Consider the following 27,936-nt stretch of genomic DNA (forward strand, 5'->3'; position numbering starts at 1 on the left):
AGAGCGGATAAAGTCAGTTGTAGGCTGTTCAACATGCCCTATGCATAATAAATTAACCAAAAAAGGGACACCCAACCAAGTAACACAAACTGAGAGATCACAAAGCAGGCTGGTATTACAAGAAACAAGGATAATATTTATTCTTAAGCACTTTCATCACAGATTACAGTTGAGAAGTCAACTGTAATCTGTGACGAAAGCGCTTAAGAATAAATATTATCCTTGTTTCTTGTAACACCAGCCTGCTTTGTGATTTCTCAAAAAACGGACACATTATTAGCTTAAGGTTATAACTAACATAAAACTATTAAACTAAAATTATCCAATGGAAAAGAAAGGAATTCACTGTCCCTGGAATTCCAAATAGTTAATTATCTGTAAGTGAATATGGTAATGAAACAAATAAACCATGCAGCCATTGTCTCAATAGTAGTCAAACTTCAATGTGGCTTAAAGGTGATTGATCAGTTTGAATATAAATCTGATAAAATCCAACTAATTTCTTATGTCTAACAGAAACAAGTTTCAGTTGACTGGGGCTATTTTTGAAGTGCATTTTCCTTATTAGTAACCCAAAAGTGGGCCTCTTAATGGTCACAGCTTCCTGGTCTTGATGTTAAGCTGTAAGTTGGTATAGGATAACTGAATTTATACTTTTTTTTTTTGTTCGAGAGCGAGCAGTTTCTTCATAGTTAAGCTTAAACATGGGGTGGACAACAATGTTGCTATAGCTTTGATAGCTAACCAGCTTGCTTTGCTCAGTGAGAGAGAATGTGTTCCCTGTGTCCAAATAGGGAGATGATTTTACAAACCTTGATGAAAGTAGTTTGAAGGGGACTCATGTTGGAGGAGAAGTTGAGGGCTACAGTGGGGGAGAGTGTGTTCCTATGCAGAAGAGTTGTATGCCTAAACTTTTTCTACCCTCAGTAGTTAAGAAAACTCATAATTTAAAACAAAGTTCAAAAGAATCTTTTCTACGCTTAATTTTGTATGAGCCTTGAAAATAACAGAAGGATCTAGCCACCATGCAGATATCTGTGCTCTTAGGTTTGCGTGATAAGTTAGTTAACAGGGTCAACCAGCTGGACGTCAGAAGCATCCTTTTGTGAATACAACTTTATTGAGGTTACAGCTTCTCAAACAACAAGTATCCAAAATTATCACCAAGATCATATCACAGCTATATTCTTATTAAGTTTACTTATTCACTTTTTTCATAAAATATGTTAACATTTCAAACAAAAAACATTTGCCAGCCAATAAACCTATGTGCTATTCATTACTCTTTTATTTTTGTGCCATTTTCAGTTCTCTCTAACATTCCTTTCTTCCCCATCACTCAGGTCTCCATTGTGATGGTAATGGTTCCACACACTCTGTTTAGGGGTAAGCATCATATTCTTTCTACTATATACCACCAGTGCTTTGCTTCCTTTATAACATATAGCATATCTTCCTAGGTCAGTCTAACCCTTGATTTACACTTTCTGGTTATCACTTTTTTGTCCCCTCCACCCACCTTTCTAATGCATGCTAACTGAAAACTTGCCTTCGCCCCTAACCCGAACCCCACACCTTACCACAGAAAAAACTTTCCATGACAATACTAATACACAAGACACTCAGACTTGCACCACATGCATCAGCACAGCCAGAACACAGTTTCTATTCTCTTACCTACCTCTTTCTGTAAGCTTAACCAGCAAACACTCAGACACACATATGCGCACGCACGCGTGCACACACACACACCCACACAGACACACACACACACACACACACACACACACACACACACACACACACACACACACACACACATACACACACACACACACACACACACACACACACACACACACACACACACACACACACACACACTCTCTCCCTAGTATGAAAACTTTATATCTGAAAGTCTGGGCATTAAAATCCCTAACCCGCCCTTACCTTCTGCAATTCACCTTCCTCCTTTCAACAGCTACAGTACGTGCACTCATTAAAAGTGTGCTCAACAAACTGACCAAGCACTTTACTCTGTCAACCAAATGAGTATTTGACAGAGTGAAGATAACCCATATATATATATGGGTCTACTGTATAAGTTCGAAAATACACTTCTTTGAACTCACACAGTAGACCCTGGGTTACACGAAAGTGCACTTAATTAAAAACTGCACTTTCACGAAACCTGCTTCAGCAAACGGGCTACTACTGATTTTAGTGCAGTAGTTACGGACCTTAGGGTTAGGGCATGGGTCATGGTAAGGGGACAGCTAGTAGGGCTATCCCTTTACCATGACCTGTGCCCTAACCCTAAGGTCTGTGACTACTGCACCACAGTGGAGGATAGCCTGTCCTCCACCATGGTGCAGTAGTCACGGACCTTAGGGTTATGGCACGGGTCATGGTAAGGGGATAGCTAGTATGGCTATCCCCTTACCATAACCCATGCCCTAACCCTAAGGTCCATAACTACCGCACCACAGTGGAAGACATAGCATGTTTTCCTGCTGTCCTCCACTGTGGTGCGATCCGTTCATAGAAACTGAGTTCGCGAAAGTGCACTTTCAAATAAGTGCACTTTCGTGTAACTGAGCGGTCTACTGCTCTTTTTCAAATCTTTTTCGATGAAAAGCAGTAGACCCATATATATACATACAGAGAGAGAGAGAGAAAGGGAGACATCTTTGTATAGCTATATCTATCTTGAATTTCTTTCAGGAGCAGAATTCAAAAAGTTATGATTTTTGGCAGTGTACTCTGCAAAGGTTACCTACCTGAGAACTAGTTTCTGACTCTAGTGTTTGCTGTAAGGGTTTACACAGGGAGAAGCCATCAGATTCAGAGGGTTTAAGTTCTATGTCATCCAGTCACTGTCATTGGACAGCCCAGATGATGCTTCCGTAACACCTCTTCTGGGAGTTTGATGTATTGCTTCAGGATAAGACAGAGAACAGAAGAACAAATGAGCATGTAGCCTAAAAATGGCCATACTTGTAGGCATGTGAGGGCAAACAAAATCAAACAGACCAACCAAAAGTTTAAAAAGAATTAACAATGCCTTCAGGGCCGGCATAATTACTAGAAAATTATATTCGTCCATCACTTTACTTAATTTGTTCTGCAGCCTTCCCTTAATTCAGTCCTAAAAGAAGGATTTCATTTAAAGGGATGAATTCATGATTTCTCCATTTTTAGTAATGTTTGTTAAATGTTCACCATTGTTTAGTTCTTTAACTGTATGGGAGAAAGGCACTGAACTACTTAGAAATCTAAGATTGTTTGACATGTGTAGCCTTTCAAACTTGCTGTGCATTTAAACTTGAATATACTCCCCTCTGCTGTTTCTGTGTGAATGTAAAGCCAGTAAGTAACCAAAAATGATTAGATACTTTAAGTGAATATTTACCAAACCAAAGAAGTACTTTAGCTATTATGTATTATTTTCTAAGGTTCTGCTCTCTTACTCAATAACCTAGTAAGTATCTGTACCATCACACTTGTTTGACTAACCACCAACTGATTTCGTATGACTTGCACTGAAAGTACAGTATTAATTCCAGGAAACAAAGGTATATCCTATGACACAAAATGAATCTGACATATACATTTGGTTGTGGAAGTATTGTTTCTGTATAAAATGTGACTATGCAGAAAATGAGATATTTCTGTGCAGCCCAAGTAATACATATGGAGAGGTTGGTATAATGGCTAAGGTGTTTGCCTTTCAATCACAAGGTACAAGGTTTGATCTCCACATGGGGGTGATTATGAAGGCTTAAATACAATGGCCCACAAGGGCAGTTAGCCTCATACTAATCTATGAGCAAGCTTATTTTCCAGGGGCAATAGGTGCTGATTTTAGTGTCTGCTTGATCCAGACACCCTTGGGAACATAGGTTGAATTTGGCTAGGCTTGTAAGGGCCCTGGGGCCATTAACCTAGTAATCTCCTATGATCCTAGGCAGGAGGTAAGTCATACTTCCAAAATGACCATTTGGTGGGTAAATTATGCCAATTAGCATTGATGTGCAAGACACAAAACTACCCTATATAAAAAGCACACAAATGGCAAAAGTGTACAGCTCCTACATGTAGTGTTTTCCATCTTAGTTTGATATTAAAGCCAAGCTGTGGACTCACTGATACTAGTGACATGTTATGTGTCTGACTGTAATTCATAGATGTAGTAATACGTGTATAGTCTTTGACACAGTTCTCAGAATTATGGGTAAATGTTATGAAACAAAATCTTACAATGAAGAAAGATTACACAGTACATAATACAGACAGGCTGACTTTGGGGGTGAAGAATATAAAAATAAATGATATAATAAGGCTAGAAATGTGGCAGTGTTTACTCAGTTTAGTGTACCAGTAATCCCAAACCACACATTACAACTAGAGGCTGACTTGCAGTAAGAAGAAGGAGTGTTTACATTCATAGTCACAGCCACAAAAACATCACTTGTTAAAACAGAGTTTTTGTTTACATTCATAGTCACAGCGACAAAAACATCACTTGTTAAAACAGCGTTTTTGTTTACATTCATAGTCACAGCCACAAAAACATCCCTTGTTAAAACAGCGTTTTTGTTTACATTCATAGTCACAGCGACAAAAACATCACTTGTTAAAACAGCGTTTTAGTTTACATTCATAGTCACAGCGACAAAAACATCACTTGTTAAAACAGTGTTTTTCTTCCCAGAGCCTGTCTGCACTTAATAAACATCTTTGAGTAAACATACTGTCAGCTAACACTTTATTCTTTCAAATCTTTTTTAACCCTTCTTGGCACTGTTTTCATCTGTCTTCTCCTTCCGGGTCAGATGGCTTTTCCTCGTTTCGATCATGGATTTCTTTCTAGTGATCAGCATTTCTTTAGCCGAAGGATTCTTAAGGTAGATGTGTGTTATTTGCAGTGTATATTTAAAGTTGTTTGTGCATGTTTTTTTTCTTAATACTAGATTTTCTTGCATTTTACTAATTTATTATAGTAACAGCAGAAGTGCTTCTACAAGGAAACATTTGTTTAAAGCAGTAAAAACACAATAGGTTAATTTCCTAATTTTTTTTCTGTTCAGCAAGTTACTGTGCATTTCAGAGTGCATTCTGCAAGGTATTGTCATTCAGAAAAAAAAAATAATTGTGCATTGCACTGATAAAAATGACAAATTCCAAAAAAAACACTTCAGGAGCCAGTGAACAATAAACAACTAAAACCAAAAAGTTCAGTATTGCAACAGAAGGACCACAGACTGGTTTAGCGTAAAAAATGTTTTAATCTCCGCTTTTGTAAAAACACTTCATTAGAAAAATCTCTGATGAAGTATTTTTACGAAAGCGGAGATTAAACATTTTTTATGCTACACCAGTTTGCGTTCCTTCTGTTGCAATAGTGAATCTTTTGGTTTTAAAAATGACAAATTGTTTGCCGAAAAAACATATTTCTTTATATAATTATCACTGCACATGGCTTCTCACATACATAACAGAAGGGAAGCCCTTACACAGTGTCTGTACTCCTCCCTTTTCATGACAAATTTTGCAGTAATTCGTCTCAAACAGAACAGAATTGTCATGTGGCTTTTGTGAGGTTTTTTGTGGCTGGCTAGTTGTATTTGCAAGTAGGCAACCACTGACACCAATGTCAAAGAGTAGTCCTCAAACTCAACTTTTTTGCATACCACTGTGACCAACAAAGAGGAGTATCTTGACCGGTGAGATCACAGCTGTTTTTTTTTCTCTTTTCAGAAGGATTTATTTCAAAGTAAAGAAAATATATCGACTGAAATTAATGGCACATACAGTTATGTACATATGTATTCCACAAAAACAGAAGTTGAAATTTTCTGGCAGTCTGATCACAAAACATTTGCCTGCCCTTGATTTAGCATCGAGTAAAATGTTTGCCATGCAAATGCTTGCTTATCTACTGTGGCAGAAAATGCTACATGGACACATTGGCCTCTTCATGGAGCTTCACTTTCAGGATGATCTGTAAGACATGAAAATTCAGAGGGATAGTTTGTTACGCTTTTCATAAAATGAATGAATCTGGTGAAATACACTGAGACTGAAGATATACCAAACCCACAGGCCAGTAAAGTTAGCTCAAACTGTAGTCCTTTCTCTCCTCCAATTATCCCACAAGATATACCTGCAACCAACTCACCTGCAGCTATCACATGACATCAAGTCCTAAAAGTACTATCAAAAGCTAAACATAATACATTGATGGAACCTATTTCCCTGGATGCATCTTAAATAAAGCACAGTTTTGCCGGCCTCCCTCCCCCCAACAAGATGTTCACTGTCAGCCTCCATACAGGTTTTGTATCAACAAGAACAGCTACAGTTATTCCCCTGCTTAAGGAAAGACCTTGCACAGACCCTGGCAATTACACATCTATAAGTTTGACTAGCCTCGTATGCAAAGCCATGGAAAGACTTATCATGGAACTAATCAATAAGGATATATTGAATCTCTAAACACTAGGCCCATCTGAGTTTGGATTCATCAAGGGCAGGTCATGCTTACTTAGTTTGGTGGATGCAAAAGTAGAGGGAACCAGTGCTGTTGCTGCAGCCAAAAGGGAGTCACCAACAAGATTTTGGGAGCACCCTGGGGAGGTCTAATATTAAGGACGCCTTTAAGAAATTGTTTAACCTCAAATCTAGAAGCTAAAGGAGGAGAAAAAGGCAGACAAGCACAGCTAGCTAAGTGGGCCTTAAAAGAAATATAGGCCAAACCAGCATTGAGCAACTCACACAAATAAGAGAGAACCAAAGGAACATCCACAGTAAGTGAGTCCAGGTTACGAGAGAGACACCAAATAGAAAACCACTTCCATTTGGATAAGTAGGACTTCCTAGTAGTAGGTTTCCTGGCCTCCTGTAGGACTTGCAGCACATCCTCAGGAAAAAAGGTATTTGTGAGGTATCAAAATTCTGCCACCCGCATTGTCAGTTGAAGTGAGGACAGGTTGTGATGGATGAGAGACCCCTTGTCTTGTGTGAGTAGATCCACCCTGTGAGGTAACTTGTGATGATTTCCTCTGGCTAGATGCAGAAGTAGAGGGAACCAGTGCTGTTGCTGCAGCCAAAAGGGAGTCACCAATAAGATTTTGGGTGCACCCTGTTGAATCTTGAACAGAACTTTTGGAATGAGACGAAGGGGCGGGAATGCATAAAGAAACATCCCTTTCCAAGAAAATGAGACGGCGTCCACCTTTCACACCAGAGGATCTAGGACTCTGGCACAAAAACAGAGGAAGTGGTCTGTTTAGAGGCGAGGCAAAAGATCTACTTGAAGAGTGCCCTACTTGTGGATAATGTCCAGAAACACATCCCTGTGAAGCATCCATTCATGGGACTGAGTTAAGGACCTTCTCAGAATGTCTGCCACAAGATTCTGACCAGAAGGGATCTAAACTGCCAGTAAAGTCACTTGATATTTGACAACAGGATCCCGTACCAGAAGTGCTAACTGGCAAAGAAGATCTTTTTCCTTCCTGTTTGTTGATATACCACAACACTGTGGTATTGTCTGTGAACACCTTTTGAGGCCCTGGAGAGAAAAAGGGATGAAAGACCTGAAGAGCCAGGAGAAGAGTTCTCATCTCTTTGACACTGATGTGCTCTTTCTGCAGATGAGGTGACAACACCCCCTGTGCTTTTAGGGAGCCAGATGTTGCCCCCATCTCATGTCTGAAGCATCTGTGAACAATTCCTGAGAGGGAAAATGGGGACAAAAAGGGATCCCTGGATTCAAAGACAACTGCTGAATCCACAAGTGAAGTTCCTGTCTGAAACAAGGAAGATGAGGAACTACAATGTCTAGAGAGATGTGCATGTTGGAGCCTCACTAACTTCAAAAACTACTGAAACTTTCTCATGGGAAGTTTGGCCAGAGAGAACATCGGAATGGTGGATGCCATGAAACCCAGAGCTCTCAGAAACTCCCTGGTGGTAATGGAAGCCAGAGGAACAAGAGACTGAAAGAAAGAAATGAGAGTTAAGGCCTTTGGAGGTGGCTGGGATGTAAGCATTGTCATCCTCTGAATTTTGCAACCCAGAAAAACATGATCCTGAGAAGGAGTCAGAGAAGGCTTTGTGAAATTTATAGTGAACCCCAGGCTCTGAAGAAGGGAAATGGAAAAATGTGGCTTAAAGGTGATTGATCAGTCTAAGTAAAAATTTGGATCCCTCGAAGCCTGCAAAAAAGCAGTCACAGGAATAAGGCATTTGGTGAACACCCGTGGGGCAATAGAAAGGCCAATTGGAAAAGCAGAGAACTGAAAATGCCAGGAAGCAACAGAGAAACACAAAAACTTCCTGAAAAGAGGATGGATCAGAATATGGAGATAAGCATCCTTGAGATCTAGAGACACCATATAGGCCTGAGGGAGGAAGAGAGGAAACAGAATCTGAAGGGACAATATCTGAAAGGAAGGCACTTTTAGAAGAGTGTTTAGATGAGAGAGGTCTCGAATAGGCCTCCAAGTGCCCTCTTTTTTGGGCACTAGAAACCCATCCACTTTTGGGACACACGCACCACTTGAATAGTACCCCGAGTCAAGAGATTTTGAAGAACCTCTGGGAAAAAGGGAAATTGTTCCCAAGGAGGCTGAGGTATGCCCATAAAAGGAGGATGGGGTTTCCACACCATGAAGTACCCCTGATGAATAATCAACAGAACCTAGGAATCCTGACTAATCTGAAACCAAACAGGAAGAGAAAGAGGAATGTGGCTGGAAAGAGACAGAGAGTCATACAGCACCTGGTTTGTCTGGAAAGGAAAGCTTCAGAGTCTCTGCAAATAGAGAACCCTTAGCAGCCACAGCATGTTTGCCACTCTTTCTACCTTTAGTAGAAGGGTGGGATTGCCTGTTAACAAAGGTAGACTTAGCGGGGTAGTTTCTGTGAAATTTAGGCACAGGAGAAACAAATACATGTTTAAGGTTCTGTAAGGCCTTAACAGAAGTTTTACCCGCAGAGTCTGGAAAATCAGAAATAAATTGATAGGCCTGAGAAAGAAGAGCCAATATGTACCTAGACATACTGGTCTGATAATTAATTGCTCTAAAGGCTGGGGTAGCAGAAGTGTAAACCTTCTTACCCACCCTTTCCATAGTTTTGCTATCCTTGTCAGAAGGCAATAACTTGGGCAAGGGAAACAATTGAGATGGCTTATCAGAGGCTACAGACATAACAGATGGATCAGCAGCAGGACATTTATATAGGAAAGAAAAATCCTCAGGCACCCTATAAAACCTGTCAGGCTTCTTGGGAGCAGGGGGCAGAGAATCAGGTGTGTGAGAGGCATTGGAAAAAGCATCCAGTAAAGCAGCGAATACAGGAGGAATAGCCGCAGGTTTAGGGGAGTCCAACTGCAGCAACTCATAATACCTCTTATGGATATCAGAAACCTGAGCACAGTCCCAGTTAAAAAATCCATCCTAGAGAGTGTCCCCAAAGGAAATTTCCTCAAAAGGAACATCAGGACTAATAGATTCCTCCTCCTCTGATACGTAGTCTAAAGGAGAAGGAATCTGAGTAGAATAAGTCAGGGATACATCATCCAAATCTGACTCGGTCTCAGAAGAATCCAGTTCTCTAGGCCTTTTAAGGGGAGTAGAGGACCAAAGAGGAGCAGGAACTGAAACCTCTTGAGGAGGCTTTAAGGACATTAAGGCAGCAAATAGCCTCTGAGTGAAGGCCTGCCACTCACTTTGTGGAGCTGTAGGAGCAGAGGAAACATGTTTAATTTGTTGTTTCTTCTTTAAGGGAACGTCCTTTCCAGAAAGCTGAGAAGGCTCAGACCCAGGACAACAGTTGAGAACCATAGTAGGAACTTCTTCCCCAACCAAAAACTGATTACCTCCCCTAGGCCCCTCAGAAATAATCAACCGTGTTTCCCATGAATGTTGAAAATGGACGCCTGCAAAGCCTCTTCAGATGTGCTGCCAGCTGGTCCCTCATCGGCCTCTAACAAGGTTGTGGCAGAGAACTCTGACAACACAGCTGGGCGAGTCTCTAGGTTTGTAACTACCTCAGGAGAAACACCTGGGAGAGGCTGGACAGTGGGAAGATTCCAGTGGTACATTTTTCACTTTCTTCTTCCCTAATGGCTGACTCTCAGGGCAGATGATTCCTTCCATTGTATCTTTAGCGAGAAGCTTAAGATGGTGGTTCTCAAGATACAAGCAAAGGGAAGAAAGTCTGCTGTGAAACGTTTTCAGAAAGATCGTCTGACAAATAGAAACAGACATATGGTCATGAGAAGCTTCTAGACAAAAAAGACACTTATCATGGTGGTCTTTATAGGGAATCCATCTCCCACACTGGCATTTACCCATCCTGGATGACATTAACCCCAAGGACCACAAAAAAGTAACAAAAAACAAACCCCCCAATGGGTTACTTATCTGCAAATGCAAAAGAAGTCAGCAAACAGGCATAGGTAGTCACTGGAGAAAGAAAATGCATTCAATTGGCAGAAAATGGATGCAGGTAAACAGACTGACAGTAGAAAGATACTTTCAGACTGGTGGCAAAGAAGTGTTGATTATGGTAGGCCTGAACATTACCTTTATGCTCTACACTATGCAAGGAGCATTTGGTGATGTTCAGTGTACCTTTTAAACACAACAAGTAATCTTTGGTAGACTGGCAAGATGTTTGGGTTTCCACAGCAGGTAATCTCTATCTGTTAAAAATACTGCAGCAGTGAATGTAAGGACATCAACTAATATATATATATATATATATATATATATATATATATATATATATATATATATATATATATATATATATATATGGGTCTACTTCAGAATGTCGACCGTTCAGAATGCCATGCTGACTTTCATATGACCGAAACCGTATGATCGACATTCCGAAAGACCGACATCCTAAAATAGCACCATTTACCTACCTGTAAACACACCCCCTGCTACTTAAATATTCTAACTCCGAGATCGCCCTGCAGTGCAGGAAAAGAGAATTTTTCAGTCCCGCACTGTAGCGGAATCTCCGCTATCATTTGTCGGCCTTTGTAATCTTTGGTAGACTGGCAAGATGTTTGGGTTTCCACAGCAGGTAATCTCTATCTGTTAAAAATACTGCAGCAGTGAATGTAAGGACATCAACTAATATATATATATATATATATATATATATATATATATATATATATGGGTCTACTTCAGAATGTCGACCGTTCAGAATGCCATGCTGACTTTCATATGACCGAAACCGTATGATCGACATTCCGAAAGACCGACATCCTAAAATAGCACCATTTACCTACCTGTAAACACACCCCCTGCTACTTAAATATTCTAACTCCGAGATCGAGAATTTTTCAGTCCCGCACTGTAGCGGAATCTCCGCTATCATTTGTCGGCCTTTGAAACGTTCGCTCATATGGTGTCGGCCGTACGAGTTTCGAACATTTGAAAGTTCGAACAAATGAAGGGCTCCCACACACACACACACACACACACATATATGTATATATATATATATATATATATATATATATATATATATATATATATATATATATATATATATATATATATATACTGTTTACAAGATAGTTACAAATAAAGAGTTAAAGCTAGTAAGCCTGAACTCAGTGGCTTCATCTTACTTCCTATAGGTGTCATGTACTGCCACGAATGGAACAAGGTGAAAGATAGACATTAAATGTCCTGCTCTACCATTTACAAGGCTGCTTACATTTGTAGACCATAAACACATGAAGAATCAAACACATTCTGCTTACCTATGATAATCCATATCACTTTAAATCAGCTTTCTGTCACACAGTGTGTGTTGAGCTCACTGTCTGCTGAATTCAAACAACATATTTATCTTCTAAGAAATCTTGCCAATAAAAAAGAAATACTTATCACGGAATAATATGCTGTTCAGAATTAATTCTAAATGTAAATGTATCTGAATTTTGAGATTTGCTATACTACATCCTTATCTTCAGTATCATTTTTAACTGATAATATCCTTCCTTCCGTCTTCCTCATTTGGGGGACATTTGTGATAAAGATTATTCTAATTACATTAACATTCTTAGAATATGTAGTGAATTATTTTCAGTTTAAAGTTACCATTTACCAGAATCATAAGTGTTGGATGAGTGCAGACATGCACAGTGGCTGGGGAATTGTCATTCCTTGCTACTCAGTGTGCACAAACACACATATACACACTAATACACACACACACACACACACACACACACACACACACACACACACACACACACACACACTCAACACACATGGCTGCTTACAAATTCTAAATATGTGGAAGGAATACAAGATCAGATTACATTTTTTTCTGAATAGAATAATATTGCTGTAATTGCCTTTTTTCCTAAACCAGTACTGTATCAGGAGATAATATGGCGGAACTCTGGTAATTCTCCTGTAACGGAGTCCAGAACATGTTACATTCCAATGTAGGAGAACAAGGTTAATACTTCTGCTATTAATATATTAACATCCAGTCTGAAGTTTGGTTGCTCTGAATTACTTTGACAAATGTCATGCTCTGGCCATTATTTAATAAAGTAAGAGAGGCAGTGGAAAGAGAGATGAAGGAATACTGAGCCTCCAAAGGTAATCTAAGATGGCATTTCTACAAAAGAAGAAGAAATTAATCAGCTTTCATTTCATTACTGAAATGCTAAGAAAAAACATTAAGATTACAAAAGTGATCTACTTACTAATGATAGATTCCTTTTGCATAAAGGAGAACCTTGTTTAAAGGCTGATAGGTACTATAAATTGAACTAGATGTTTCAGCCAAAAATGTACAGCACTATTCTTGTTAACATTAACATATTCAGTATATTTTTAAATACGATGTACTTTATTCAGCATTGTAAGCTGATTCTTTTCCCATAAAAATGTTGATGGAAGTCATGTGATCATTTGTAACCCTTACACCAGCATCTTAGAAGGGTAAGTGTTGTTCAGCATGCATTGAAAAGACTAATAAACACCGTTTGCATTTTGGAATGGTACTGCTTCCAGGCCCTTCAGTCCCCTGCATATCCCTTTCATTTAAGCAATCTGAGCAGTGTCATTTTATACTGTGTACTGCATGTTAACAGAGTATGCAAAACATACATCTATTTGGAAAAGTTTGCTTTTGATCATAGTAACTCGGAACATGAAAATCAGCTGGAAATAACTTGCATGCCTGTTTACGTACTGGCAATGTCACAATTGCATTGAGGTGCAGTGTTCCTTGGGTCATTTAGTGAGGTTAACTTTGTAACATGTTTCTAACATATTTTTTATGCATGATTGTCATCAAATGTTTACTGTTTCTGTAGGGAGACCAAGGTCAAACAGGCCCTCCAGGCCCACCCGGACCACCCGGTATTCCAGGACCAAGAGGTCCCCCAGGAGACACAGGAAAAGATGGCCCAAGGGGACTTCCAGGCTTAACAGTAAGTAATGTAATCACTCCAAAGCACTGCATATGTAACTTGAACCACAATGTTTTTGACTGCAGGGCACAAGGTATTCAACAGAGTCATCTTGAACCAGTTCTTTAGAAAAACACTTTAAATAAATGCTCAGTAATTAAACAAACCATAAAAACAAACTTTAATCATTGGTCTGACCCTGTTGATGGTGTTATTTATTCTAAAGTGTTGCTACAAATATTGAAACAAAGAAGAAAAACAAAAAAACACAACTCTCAGCCAGCTTTGCTAAAGTATTAATTGTACGCATCACTGCCTTCCAAACAGCCCCTTTTACCAACTTCATACATTGCTGAAGGCCTGTACTTTCCTGTCTTCTAATGGCATACCTATAGTTCAGTTTGAAGTTTCTTTCAGTAAGGAAATGTTTGTTTATATTTTAATACTATGCTCAATCTATACCTTATTGTTTGCCAGTATTTAGTAAGCAATCTAGTGAAAACTATTCCTGTGCTCCATGACACCACATGTTGCATTATAGTGGCACTAATGAGTGACATCATTTGATATTCAGTATAAAAAGCACAATGCCCCACTTTTTCAATATAATAATTTTGAGGAAACTAGTTATAAGCAGTGACTCAGAGACCATATCCCCATTGAGTCACTTTACTCCTCTATGAAGTTCAGACATCCCATGATTATTTCCTGTTATTCATGGAGTTCAAATATCCCATCACACATATCTCCTGTGATTTATGTAGTTCAGATATCACATAACCCATAGTTCTTATCATTTATGGAGTTTAGATATCCCATGGCACATATCTCCTGTCATTTATGAAAGTCAGAGAGCTCATGGCACATATATCCTGTCATTCATGGAGTTCGGATATCCCATGACACATATTTCCTGTCATTCATGGAGTTCGGATATCTAATGACAAATATTTTCTGTCATTTGGTCTTCTGATTCTCTCACATTTTAGCAGTTATCAGATAAAATCTTGCAGCTCGTATAATAAATCAGAGGTATGGAGAAAGCCCACAGGAGTTTGAACTATGTATTTTTAATTTAAAACCTTAACAAACTGTTAGAAGTAATACTGAATTTTGACAAATGGAAATTGTGTCCAAGGAATGATCCCAGCTGCTGTATGTAAAGTAATATGTTGGGAAAGATGCATGTAGTTTTTTAAAGGAATCCACTCAAAATCATAATGTAGAAGACTGGAAAATGTTGTTATTGATCATTCTTTATCAGAGACTGGGTTGGGAGGGTGGCCTAATGGTTAAGGTGTTTGCCTTACAAACATAAGGTGCAGGGTTTGAGTCTCACAAGGGATAATTGGCTAGGTGTAAAATGGCTCGCAAGGGCAGTTAGCTTAGGGTTGGGAGGGTGGCCTAATGGTTAAGGTGTTTGCCTTACAAACACAAGGTGCAGGGTTTGAGTATCACAAGGGATAATTGGCTAAGCTTAAAATGGCTCGCAAGGGCAGTTAGCTTAGTACTAATCTATGAACCTATGAGACAGTAACTGGTATACTTTAAAAACTCACACACTGACAGTGAATGTGCTTATCCCAGCATAGATATCCTCTATCAGGTTGTGTTGCTTGAAAGCACTGGATTAAAGACAATTTTTGTTATCTTCACAAAAACTTGCAAAATTAGTAGCATTTTGCTGTTTTATTTTTCATATTGATTAAGACATTATCAGAAACCATCCAGATGTCTGCTACTCCCATTCCAGAAATCATGCCATGTCTGCAGATGAGACTGTATTTCTGGATATAATCAATCAGTTTCTCTAGCAATTCCCTAAGGCTGGAGGAATTGAGATCGGGCAGAAGTCTGAGGACCTGAAAGTTTTTGTGTTTTTGATAGTGGCTTTATTATTGCAGACTTCCACCTGGAGAGTATAATACTCTGTGTGAGGGATCAGTTGAAAATGTGATGAAAGAAGTCTAAAAGACAATCATTACAAAGGTGTAGGAACCAATACTGCATCTGATCGTGTGGGATATGGTTTAAGAGATCTTCAATTTCTTTTTTCTTTATATAATGAAAGCAAAACTGTGATGTAAATTTGCAGGGGCATGTGATTCAGTTAGACCAGTTATCTGGGTTATAAATGAGGGTATTAAGGGGGGGGGGGGTAGATTCAGAAATAAGCAGATTATAAAATGATTTTAAGAAGTTAAATCAAGAGAATAACTGTTGATTTTAATAAGGGATGGTGAAGCAGAATTGTTTTTGTTATTACACTCTGTAAAGAGGTTTAGTTACTTACAGAGTTGTTTTAGGTTTGAGAGATTGTTGATTTGTTGTGATCTGATGGATATGGTGTCATTCTATCATACAGATGTTTTGGCAAGATTATAAAGTGTTATAAATCTGTCATGATCAGAAGATGGCCTGTACTGCTTCTACTAAGAACAAGACACACTCTAAGGTCAATCAGAGTTTTCAATTCTGTAGTTACCCAGTGGTTAAATGTGTTTTTGGAAGTCAGTTTTATTGCAAAGAGTGTGTTCTGATGGGTTAATAGAATGGGATGTTAGGTTGCTGAAGGCAGATTCTGGATCTTGGAGTTAAGCACTATGTTATATTAATTAGGGAATTTGCTGTATGCAGTCAGTGGTGTATAGGAAAGGATGACATACTCTGAATTCCTAAAGCAGATAACTGGTTAACAGGTACTAGATACATGGAATGGGAAGGATGAGATGAGGCTGAATCATTAAGTAATAAATTGCTTTTATTTGTGGCTAATGTGATGATTGATTTGGTTTGGTCATGACAGTGTAGCTGTCATAGCAAAACAAAGGAAAAACATGATGTACTGTGACATGACGACATGGATGGCGCAGTGGTGCAGCGGTAGTGTTGTCGCCTCACAGCAAGAGGTTCTCCAGTTTGATTCTTGGCTGGAGTGCCTTCTGTGTGGAGTCTGTATGTCCTCCCTGTGTTCGTGTGGGTTTCCTTCAGGTACTCCAGTTTCCTCCCATGCTCCAAAGAAATGCATCTGGAGCGTTTCTCCCCAGGCCTCTGCTGAAAATTGGCTTTTTTCCCGGTTAATATATAAATGATTGTTGACATCCTTTACCGCCAGACTCCTTTTATGCCGAATTGTGATAACAATCTGCCATGTGATTCTGGCATGACCACCAACACTGAGAGCCTGTCAGACTGACCTTTTATGCTGAATAGTGATGACAATCTACCATGTGATTCTGGCACTACCCCATCAATGGGAGCCTGTTAGACTGATAGCAGAAGCACCGCTGTTCTTCCCATTGTGGCTGATCTGACAGAAACCCTCCTTCTCCTCCACCCCAGCTCCACCAGTAATTAAGCTGCTAATCAGACTCAGGCTGTCTGGGGTAGCAGTCAGGGGATCCTATTTTTTTTTTAATATTTTAGTGACCATTCTTCCATTACTGAATTAATCCAGTTATAAGCTCTGAGGACATCTTACACTTCCACCTCTATATAACATTGCTTTCCCAGAAGAATAGCAAGCATTTTATTGTTATAAAAGTTTTTAACCAACAGGACTAAAGCAGGACCTTTGTCAGCTTTGACTATCTTTAAATTACAACTTACAGCCTGATTGATTCAGTTATTGAAGAATGTTTACTAGAAGATTTGATTGATGTGAATTCAGCTTATTGTTTTCATTCGGTTATCTCAAGATTAAGTTTTATCTCTGCTTATCAAAGGTGTGATTTCTGAATCTCTGCTTATCAAAGGTGTGATTTCTGAAACTTTCTGTCATGTATCTGAACATGATATACTAGTATCTACAGATGTAGGATCTTTATATTCAGTTATTCCAAAAAACAGGACTAGATGTGGTAGCCAACTTGTTGCACATGTGTTCCAGCTTTTCTTCTTCCAAGCTTAGGCTCCTAACAGAAATATTGGATATGATTTTATCTTAAAATGCTGTGTTTTTTTTAAAGAAATATTTTACATGTCTGACTGGTATAGCAGTTGGGGCTGTGATGGCTCAAACTTACACAGATCTTTTTGAAACAGTGGACCAAGAAGGTCCCTTTGTACCAGTGGACCAAGAAGGCCCCTTTGTATCAGTGGACCAAGACAGTCTCTTTGTACCAGTAGACCAATAAGGGCCCTTTGTTAATGTTACAGTACTTTCTTATTGACACAAGAGTGACTAGATCTGTAATCACCTTGTCAAATGCAGAATAGCTCACTTTCCTCAAAATATATTTGAGGTGTGGAAGTCTGTGGGATTCCTTTGGATTATCCAGAGACAAAACCTATTCCTATTCAGATAGTTCCATTAAAAGATCAACATACTTTTATTGTAGGGAATACTGCCCCTTTAAATCTTTTAGCTAGAGATTGACTGTGTAAATTGTTATGTACTGTATTTTATACTTCAAAGAGAGTATTTTTAAATATACCAAATTAACCTCCCCCCTTTGCATACGTATTCTGCTGATATTTCCACAGATTAAAATGCACTCTTTGCAGTACTTAGATCAGAACAGACCTCTTATATAGCTGATTTGGAAAGACTGCAAACCATTCCTGCACAACTGTGAACTACCAATAATAATTTGGTAGGACTCATAAAAGTTGCCAAACCTGTAAGACGTATTTTAAAACATTATAAGCACCTACCCATTGTAGTTAGGTATACCTTATCAACGGAGGCAGAGAATCGAACTGAACCTGTCATTTCTGCATTTCTTCAGCAAGGAATAATTGTCCCAACTAGAAGCCTATGTAATACACGTGTTGTGCTGGTTAAGAATCCAGGAAACAACACCTGTAGATTTATACAAGACTTGAGTAGTTAATGCCACAGTAGTGCCAATTTTTCCTGTGTGCCCAGTCTCCCATTAAAAATGAGACATTTCATGTCAGATGGAGTAACTGCAATTTCACTTGAAAAATATAAGGTGAGGCTAAAGGGTTGGGTGTGGCAGCATTACATTTTTATGACTTTTATTATACCTGTGAAGATCGTGCTTATCCCTGATTGCTGATAGACTGGTCAGAATGTTCTTATACAGGCCATGTAATTCCAGCTGTTTGACATTCAGAGATTTTACCTACTGGGAAGCTTCGTAATGCTCACCGAAAGAGTGATGCAATGGACAATAAAAATCCAGTCAGAAAAATGGATGCTTCTTGGGTTTACCATCACGTAGTAGAATAGAGTACATTTAAAGGACTGTTTAAACGGTTAGAAATATTAAGCAATATTACTCTTAAATCAATAAATCAGATTACACTTGAAATGACTGCCATTTCAACATGGATGCTGGCAGGATGGCCTTATCTTTACTTTCCTTTTTCTGCCAAGATGGATACTGCACACATGAATATTGCCAAAGTGGAAAGTTTCTACATGGAAGATCAGAAGTTGCGCCAAATAAGAAAAGGCAACAATAAGCAATGTGCAGATTTTTAGTAAGCAAAATAATAAAAGGTGTTTGGTTTTAATTGGTTAGTGGCTATAGTTTAATAGACACAACAACATATTGTGCCTAGAATCAATAATAATATAAAAGATGAACTGTGTTCATCATATTGATCACGGCTGCAGTAGCCTTAGCTGTACTTGTTATATCCTGCTTAGGATATAACAGCTAGCCAGTTACCAAAGTTGCAGTGTACCTTTCACACTCCCAAGCCATCCGTCAACTCAAGCTATATATACGTGTGTGTGTGTGTGTGTGTGTGTGTGTGTGTGTGTGTGTGTGTGTGTGTGTGTGTGTGTGTGTGTGTGTGTGTGTGTGTGTGTGTGTGTGTGTGTATATATATATATATATATATATATATATAGATAGATAGGTGGATTGATAAACAGGAGGGCTTCAGATGGCTTGTTCCCTGAAAAGAAAAGTAAATCTTTGTTGGGATCATGTTCCAGCTCTTTTTTGGTCCACCAAATGTCATTTCCATGAAGAACACTCAATGAAAACTGCAATATTGTTGCAGTAGGCAACTGAATGGGCCAGCGTTAGTGCTAAGTGACAAAGCACCCACATGTGGTATATGACTCTTATTTGTCCCAGAGTTATGAATTCTGTCGACCTACGGGGTACTACCATAACTTTATTCACCCGAGTCACATTACTGCTCTTGTGATTGGCCACCTGAGTCAAGTTACAGCTCTTGTGATTGGCCATTGCTCCAGCTGCACTACACCAGAGGATGTATCACTCTAGGATGCCACTGTTAGTGCTCACAGTATCACCACCTACTCAGCTAAGCCTATGGGGGTCCATTCTACTGGTGTCACGTCTTCTGCCACAGCAGCTTACCTTCAATCCATGTCTTGTTTTACTGAAGTGTTTAGGTGTTTGTCACCTCCTCACAGTCCTAAGGAATGAGTTTCTCACTAGACAAAGCCTTCAAACCTGCACTGAATGCATATTACAATCCCCACCTAACACAGACTGCCCTAAACTTAAAATACATTTGTTTTCGCTGCAAAGCTGCCATTGTTGCTTTGAAATAATCAGATGTAAAGCAGGAATATGTGTCTATCTGGATGTAAAATCTCATTTGTATCATGTATATAGATGCGTATAGATGCACATAACTTGTGTCAGCCTGACATTTAAATCTAACTCATTGTATAGTTTGTGCAGTGCTGGTCCATTTAACTGAGTGCCACCCATACATATGGAACGGTGCTGTACATTTCTGCAAAAGTAAACGGATGGCAATTGGGCACTGTTTGTACCACTCACTACAGAGGGAGTAAAATAGCAGACATTCACAAGTGATGATTTTTTGTTTTTGTATATTTATAGAAAAGGAATGGTATTATACACATATACAAATGGAACGGCGCTTGTACATTTTTCCACTAATGATGCAGTCACTGGTTCAAAAACAAGAATACTCATGCAGTGGTACTGCTCGCTTGTGAAATGGGTTATGTGCAAATTTGATAGCATATGTCAACACAGTTTGCAGTTATTTAATTATTCCCATAGTTTCTTACATCATGCAAATATGTATATGTTACTTGTATGGTCTTTTATCTGCCAGATACCTCAGTATTCTTAAGAAGTGTAATTTCCCTGCAAGTTAAACAAACCATAAGACAGTTTAAAGTGCCAGTTGTAGCTTTCCAAATTCACTCTTTTTTGTCTTGTGTAAATAAAGTGGGCTTAGCATGGCTAGATTTCAAAATAAACATAAATGCCCTTCACCCCCTTCAGAAAACTTTCCAGATCTTCAGGCATGACACCAAATGTTGCAATTAGAAAAAATCCTCAGTCACGAAGTTCTGCTAACAGATACTTTACTGCCGCTGTAGAGAGTGCAATCATATGGGATATGAACAGTGTCCAAGTGCCGTTTGTTCATAGAGCATGCAGTTTGAAGGTAAAATAGCAGCATACATGGGAATGTGCGTCAAACACTAATGCATTTTCAGTGGCAATGTGCAATGATTGCTCTAAGCAGCACTGTTTAGTATTCATGTTTTATTTTATTTTGCATTTCAAGTTATATATAAGCAATTAATAAAATAGCACAGGGTGAACTTGCTATTACTGCTGCCTCACAATTCAGAATATGTCTTGGACTCAGACTGGCATGGAATCTGCAAAGTACACACACACACACACACACACACACTGTAGGAAATACAGAAGACAGTACCCCTCAAAAGGATAAAGTGAAATAATGCCACCAATTGCAGTGAGCACTATTCAACATGTCCAGTGTATACACTTCATAGGTTCATAGGTTGCTACTAGGCTATCGGCCTTAGGGCCTATACAAGCCTAGCCATAACAATTCCCTGGATACTTCTTCCCACAATATTTACTTTCCTGAACCCCTGTCTAACAGGGTGATTGACATGATCCCCGGGGTGAATTTCCTATCTCCCATCCAAACGTCAAGGTTCCTTTTGAAGATGGCCAAGGAGGCGCTCTGCTTGACATGTACGGGCAGTCTACTCCAGAGTATGGGGAGTCTCTGGGTCAGGAACCTATCCCTCCAGCATGTTTTGTTCATTGTGATGAGAAGATTTAGATCCCTGGAGCATGTGGCTCTGAGGGATTGTGATTTCATTAAGTGGAGCATGTCCAACAGCTCAGGGTTTGACATGGCCTTGTATGTTAAGCAGAGATCGCGTATGAGTAGACGATATGCCACAGTGTATAGCTGGAGTTTTTTAGACAGTCAGCATATGGCATCTGCTTTAGGCCTGTGATTCTTTTAGTGAGGTATTTCTGCGTCCTTTCCAGCTGTTGCAGGTGTCCTGCGAGGTACATACCAAATGGGGCATTATACTCTATAATGGGTCTAATGAGGGATGAATACAGTGGGATAATGACCTCCTTTTTTCTGGATGAAAATCCCTTAGTGATGAAGTGTGCCACATAGAAGGATTTCCTGACTGTTGTGGCGATGTGGTTATCGAAGGTGAGACCACTGTCCACCTGTGTCCCTAAGTCTCTCATCACACTTTCGATGTTCAGTGTACTGCCACCCTATGTGGTAATTCATGGGTACATGTTTTTTTCCAAAGGGGATAACTATACATTTCTTGGCATTAAGCTTGAGCCCATGGCTCTGGCACCAAGCATCTGTTTCTGTAAGGCCCTTTTGTAGAATATCCACATAATTTGGGGATTCAATAATGGCTCCAATTTGCAGTCATCTGCAAACTTTGTTAGCAAGAGGCCCTTAGTGTTGGCCTGTACTTCAGAGAAGTATATGCCAAACAAGAGCGATCCCAGGACTGAACCCTGATGAACTTGTCACTTGTCTGGAACTGGATTTGGAGTCGGCTACTTGTACAGTATGGGTTCTGTCAGTAAGCCAGTTGGCAACCCATCGAGTGACGTAGAGATTTATGCCCAGCTTAGTAAGTTTATATATGATTCCAGAGTGGGGGATGGTGTTGAAGGCCTTGGCGAGGTCCAGATAGACTGTGTGGACTGCCTTACCATCGTCCACAGCTCTGGAGACTGATTTGAAGAAGTCAGTCAGGTTCAGGAGATAAGATCAGCCCTTCATGAACCCAAACTGGATGGGGTCCAGTGTTTGAGGATTGCCAATGTCTTTGTTTATAAGTTCCATGATAATGTGTTCCATGCCCTTACAGATCAGGCTCATCAGACTGATGGGACAGTAGTTCCCGGGATCCAAGGTGGATCCCCCCTTATGGAGTGGGATAACCCTTTAGGGGTGAGAGGAGGGTGAAGTTGGCACTAAATCGATCTGCCAGGATACTGGCAATATCCTTGGGATCAGTATATTTAATTCAATTCTGTTGTAGCTCAGAGCAGATCTGAGCATTGTCATTTAGATTCTTGACATAACTATAGAATGCCTTGTGGTTGTCTTTGGAATCTTTAGCAATTTTATTTTCGTAACTAGCTTTGGAGGATTTTATGAGGGATCTCAACTTCTTACTGAGGTTGGTAAGGGAGTTTTTTGCACCCTGGAATTTTCCTCTTTTCTGCAACAGTTTCTTCCTTCTGTTGTATAGTTTGTTTATAGCAGGGGACCACCAGATTGGCTTCCTTTTTTTGGAGGGGAGAGTCTTGGTTCTATTGGGGATGGCATGATTCAAACACGAGTGGATGTGCTCATACAGTGCCTTAGTGTAGGATTCAGCAGTCAAACTTTCAGCTCCCGTCTGCATGGGTGTCATGAGGTTTGTCACTTCTGACTTGAGTAGCATGAAGTTGGTTTTGGAGAAGTTTTTTACAGAGGTTTCCTTAATGAGGGGTGGGGGTGGGATGTGGATGTCAAGGGTGATTTGCTTATGGTCAGACCTGACCAAGGCGGGAGTGACCACTGGTGTGGAGCATTTATCTCCCATGTTGGTAATGACCAGGTCTAGGATATTGGAACCCCTGGTGGGACAATGGATTAGTTGATCCAGGGCATTGGAATTTATGAATTCCAAGAACCACTGGGCAAAGGTGTTGGTGCACGAGTAGTTTTCCCAGTTAATGGCAGGGTAGTTGAAATCACCCAGTATTAGGGTGTTTAGTTGTGTCTTAATATTTTCCAGTATGTTTAGAGAGGTGTGGTGCAAATCTTGGGGCATGGTGAGGGATCTGTAGCAAGCTACAATTTGGATTGCAGTCTTACCTAGTGTTAGTTGCACCTGGAGAATTTCAGATGCATTGTGTTGGGCAACTAGCCTGGAAGTGTGAATATCCTTAGTGAATATGGACACTCCTCAACCTTTAGTGTTTTGGTCCTGGTTTTGTGGCCGAAAAGTGTGGTAAGATTTGTAGCCTGGTATTGCAGGGGTGCTCTCTGGAGCCTTGAACCAGGTCTCATTTACTGCACAGATATTGATGTTCTCCATTTTTAGGAGTGCCTCGATAGAGTGCATTTTGAGGTTTAGACTTCTAGCATTGAGTAGCATTACCTTCAGATTTTGCATGCTTTTATCTGTTATGGTGGTGTTTTTGTCCTTTGAACCTTGCCTAAAAAGGCACTATAGGGGTGGCATGAGCTTTAGCCAGTAACCTGAATCCCAAGGATGACAGGTGCAGACCATCTCTGGCAAAGCATCGTGGTTTGTCGATCATGTCTTCCCAGACAGACAGATACTGAATCCCCTTTGAATGACACCAGAAGCTTAGCCAATTGTTGAAGTCAATAATTTTGTCCTTATACTGTGGTATCATTCTGGGCAAAGGAGGATGCTACTCAGGGCTAGGGTCATACCTGCCTGGGCCACATGATCCTAGAGCTCTTCCATGTCTCTTTTCATGTAGTCCAGGAAGGTACGTCTCAAGTCATTCACTCCAACATGGACAATGACAAGAGTCGTATTTGTGCTGGTTATGGAGTGACTTGAGTGCATGCATTATGTGGTGAATCCTGGCACCTGACAGGCAGCTGACTGCAATTTTCTTCTTGTTCAGCCTGGTGAGTAGGACATCAGTGTGCCTGACTATAGAGTCACCTATGACTAAAGTGTTCGGTACATTGTCTTGCCTTAGGGACTATTGTTGGGTGGCACACTGGTGTTGTTAGCTATGTGTCACTTTGGTTGTGATTGGTGTTTGTTTGCGTTTCAGCTTCGGAGGTCCTTGTTGCTTGGGCAGGTTAATGTTAAGGGCCTCCGCATATGTGGGTTTAGTGTTGCTATGTGTGGGTGTTGATGGTGTGGGTTTTGAAGGGCTATGTGTTGCTTGAGGTGTAGTGCAGGTGTTAACATTCTCCTCTTGACTGTCTAGGACAATCTTGGCTGGAGAAAGCTTTGCTTCCAGTTTGGATAAGTGCATCTCTCGCAGGTTGTAGTGTTGGGTGGTAGGAGGAGAGGGTTGCCTGTGTACATGAGGCAGTTGCCGCATTGCTCCAGTATGTCTAGATTCACCAAGTGGACATGAGAAATCACCGGAATCTAACCCTTGAACATGCCTGTTTAGGTGCTTTTTTTGTAAAGTACAAGAACTGTTTTCCCTTACCTTTGCAAGGTACTTTGCAATTATAGGCTGTTTAGTGCCTACAATTAATTTCTCCATATTGACAAGGAGAGTTGAGTGCTTGTATCAGTTTCAGGCTTCCTAGTGCTTTCCAGCAGGTTCTAGAGCAAGTGCTAGTCACAGGAGTTCAGAGTTTAGTGCTACTACTGAGAAACCAGCTAGTTCTAAGAGAAAATTTGAAGAGCAGACTTTCTGGCACCTTACTTCTGATAATGACAGGTGAAATCCAGCGAGTTCTATCAATTACAATTTGTTAACCTCAGCAAAACAGATATACCTCCTTTCATCCTGTGCTACTCCAATGGATGCATTTTGCTATTATAGTGTAACAACAATCTTTGGTAGCACTTCCTGCTTGCCCATTTCTAGTTATAGTCTGGGTTTTTAGTAGCACTGTTCAAATCAGTCTGTTAGTTTCTGGGTCCACTACATCTGTTGGACTCACCTAAGTTCACATTACAGTAGTTCAGTCACAATAGCTTATAAATGACAGCTCTAATGCACACATTGTTTTAATGCATGTTTATAGGTTCATAGGTACTCAAGCTTCTAACTATGTGAACTCATATAGCACTAATAAAAAACATTTTTTTGCAGTGGAAAGTCCCCTTCACCTCAATATTGGGGCTCTGTTTCCACACTTCTTTTTATTTTATTATTCATACTTCATGGTCACTGTGCCTCTGAAAAGACTAATCATTGACAGCCAATGTAACATGTCTTAGTCTGTCCAAGGTGCAATGACCACAGACCACTCACAACTCACTATAAGGAGAACATTTGTGATCTTGCTCTGCTGGGAAGCGAGCAACAAAATATGAGCAATCACAACTGAAAATCAAAGTTTGGGTGAACGGAGCAACTGACTGAGACATTGGTTCTCTTGTTTGTATGAATATTCAGTAGCCCTCATTCAGTGAAAAAGGAATTTCCCCAAAATTTTAGTACTCAACCTGCTTTTTAGTGGTTGGTCATCCCATTAACATGATCTGGACATCATCCATCCAATACCATCATGTTGCATCCAACACCTGTAGTGACCTCATGAACAGCTGCCACTAACTGCATATTCTACTAGGTAAGTAGTTCTCAGCTATCTGCATCTGAGCCATCCAAGGTCTACAATGAAAGATAAGAATATTACTGCTTGTATTTCTGCAGCTGCTAACTGTTATCAGTGTTTTTGCTGATTATTTCTGCATTTTTACTGTAATTTTTGTCTGTTTTTCAACCTCTGCATTTAATCTTGTGTTCTGGGCACTTGTATTGTGTAGAATAGACTACCCACAGATACTACCATGTCTAGTTATGTTAGTATTTGAATTGAGTACTAATCCCCAGCAAACTTTTTGTGGTGAGGGCCCTCTGAACCCTTGTGGCAGGAGGTGTGTGACTGAAGACCCATCCATTGAAGCTCGTTGGACTAGGGCTCTTTTCTGAGCTTTTGATTGGCTATTTTGCCCACCAGTAACAGTTTTTCATTTATTTTAAAAAGCCTTGTATTTGTGTGGGTTTGCATGATGCACAGTGCAATGCAGTAACCTGCAGATCCAATTAATGTTTGCTGGGTATAGGAAGAGTAAATGTTCCCTTAGCTGTAGTCTGTTCTCCAGTGGAGACTTTTTAAGTCTACAGATCAGTACAGCCTCTGAGCTACCCTCTCTAGTTCTCTTCATCTATACTAGTGAACTACCCTTGCACAAGAACCTCAACAGGCCATTTCTGGTCAATCTATGTTACCAGCTGTAACAATGTGAGGTATTGCCAGCTGTGCCAGGAGAAGTAGGGCAGTGGATGTGTAACCAATGTCAGCATAGCTAGCTGGAGTTTTGTAAAGAATTATATGTTGTTTATATACCAAACTGATTTGTACAGCTGATTGTGTTGAAAATGTTTTTGTAAAGCTGCTTGTGTTAAAAAATGCACCAGCAGTGGGTCAAGCTGGACAGAAAAGAGAAATACACCTGTAAGTCAGACTGTATTATAACTGTTGAAATTAATATTGTAACAAAGGATACTGGAAGAGAAGACATTAATCTCAGTCCAGGTAACTTTGAAAAATAGTCTGAAATTAAATTACATGGTAGGCCATAAAGATTGTATCTTACAGTTCTGATTGCAGTCAGAGACAAAATGTCGTAAAAACAAGGACTTAGAATCCTGATATATTGCCCTTAGCAGTGATCTAATTGCTACCTCAGAAGGGTGGATGTGTTGAAATGGTTTTATGGCTTCCAGATGCTATAACACATCATAGCAAAGCTCTGTCTGTGTGTATGGTAACACATATGTTCAAGATTCTGGTTCAGTTTCTAGTAATGGAGGGTAGTATGGTAACCAGAAGTCAGATGACCAGATGTATGTGACATCATTCTGTAATCCAGTACTGAAATTATGTTGTAATACTAGATGAGACTGAGGTCTCAGAGCAGTCAGTTTTTGAAACCTCACATAGAAGGATCACTCACCCACTTTATCGTGCCTTGCTTTAGTAAGTAACCATGGAATAATAATTATTTAGATCAGTCAGGAAAATATAGTGAGATTAGTTAAGTACTGTTTTTCTGTATCTGTGTGAATCTATTCATCTGTGTTATTTTAATATTTCCTGTGGCTAAAACTCTGGTGTTTATTGAAAATAGATATTTACTATGTTCATGTTCATTTATTATTTATTAAATATATTTAAACCTTTCATTGTGGCTGGTCTTTTAGAGAATATTTTAACCTTTGAGATTACTTATATTTATTTGATGACACTGTAGCCACTCCTGAAAGCCTTGCTGTTTAGTAATGTGTGTGAGTGTGTGTGTGTGTGTGTGTGTGTGTGTGTGTGTGTGTGTGTGTGTGTGTGTGTGTGTGTGTGTGTGTGTGAAAATCAAATCTCAAGAGTGTGTTTGTTAGCTACTTGGAGCAAGGACACAGAGCACTGGTTTCACAGAGAGAGACTGGTGCAGGACTTGGTCTAAAACACTCGGCTGAGGACTCAACTTTATA

General features: G+C 39.8%; 1 protein-coding gene across 1 annotated transcript in view; it reads left to right on the forward strand.

The window, feature by feature from the left end:
* The window catches only part of COL23A1 (collagen type XXIII alpha 1 chain), a 730,410-nt gene that overhangs the window by 200,967 nt on the left and 501,507 nt on the right, over positions 1-27,936 (forward strand). The window contains exons 5-6 of the mRNA XM_044068962.1: positions 4,836-4,907; positions 13,376-13,492. Coding sequence (XP_043924897.1) covers positions 4,836-4,907; positions 13,376-13,492 — 189 coding nt within the window. The remainder of the gene's footprint in view (positions 1-4,835; positions 4,908-13,375; positions 13,493-27,936) is intronic.

Source organism: Protopterus annectens, chromosome 4.part0 (genome assembly GCF_019279795.1).
Source record: "Protopterus annectens isolate FY-2018-M chromosome 4.part0, PAN1.0, whole genome shotgun sequence".
Taxonomy (NCBI): domain Eukaryota; kingdom Metazoa; phylum Chordata; order Ceratodontiformes; family Protopteridae; genus Protopterus; species Protopterus annectens.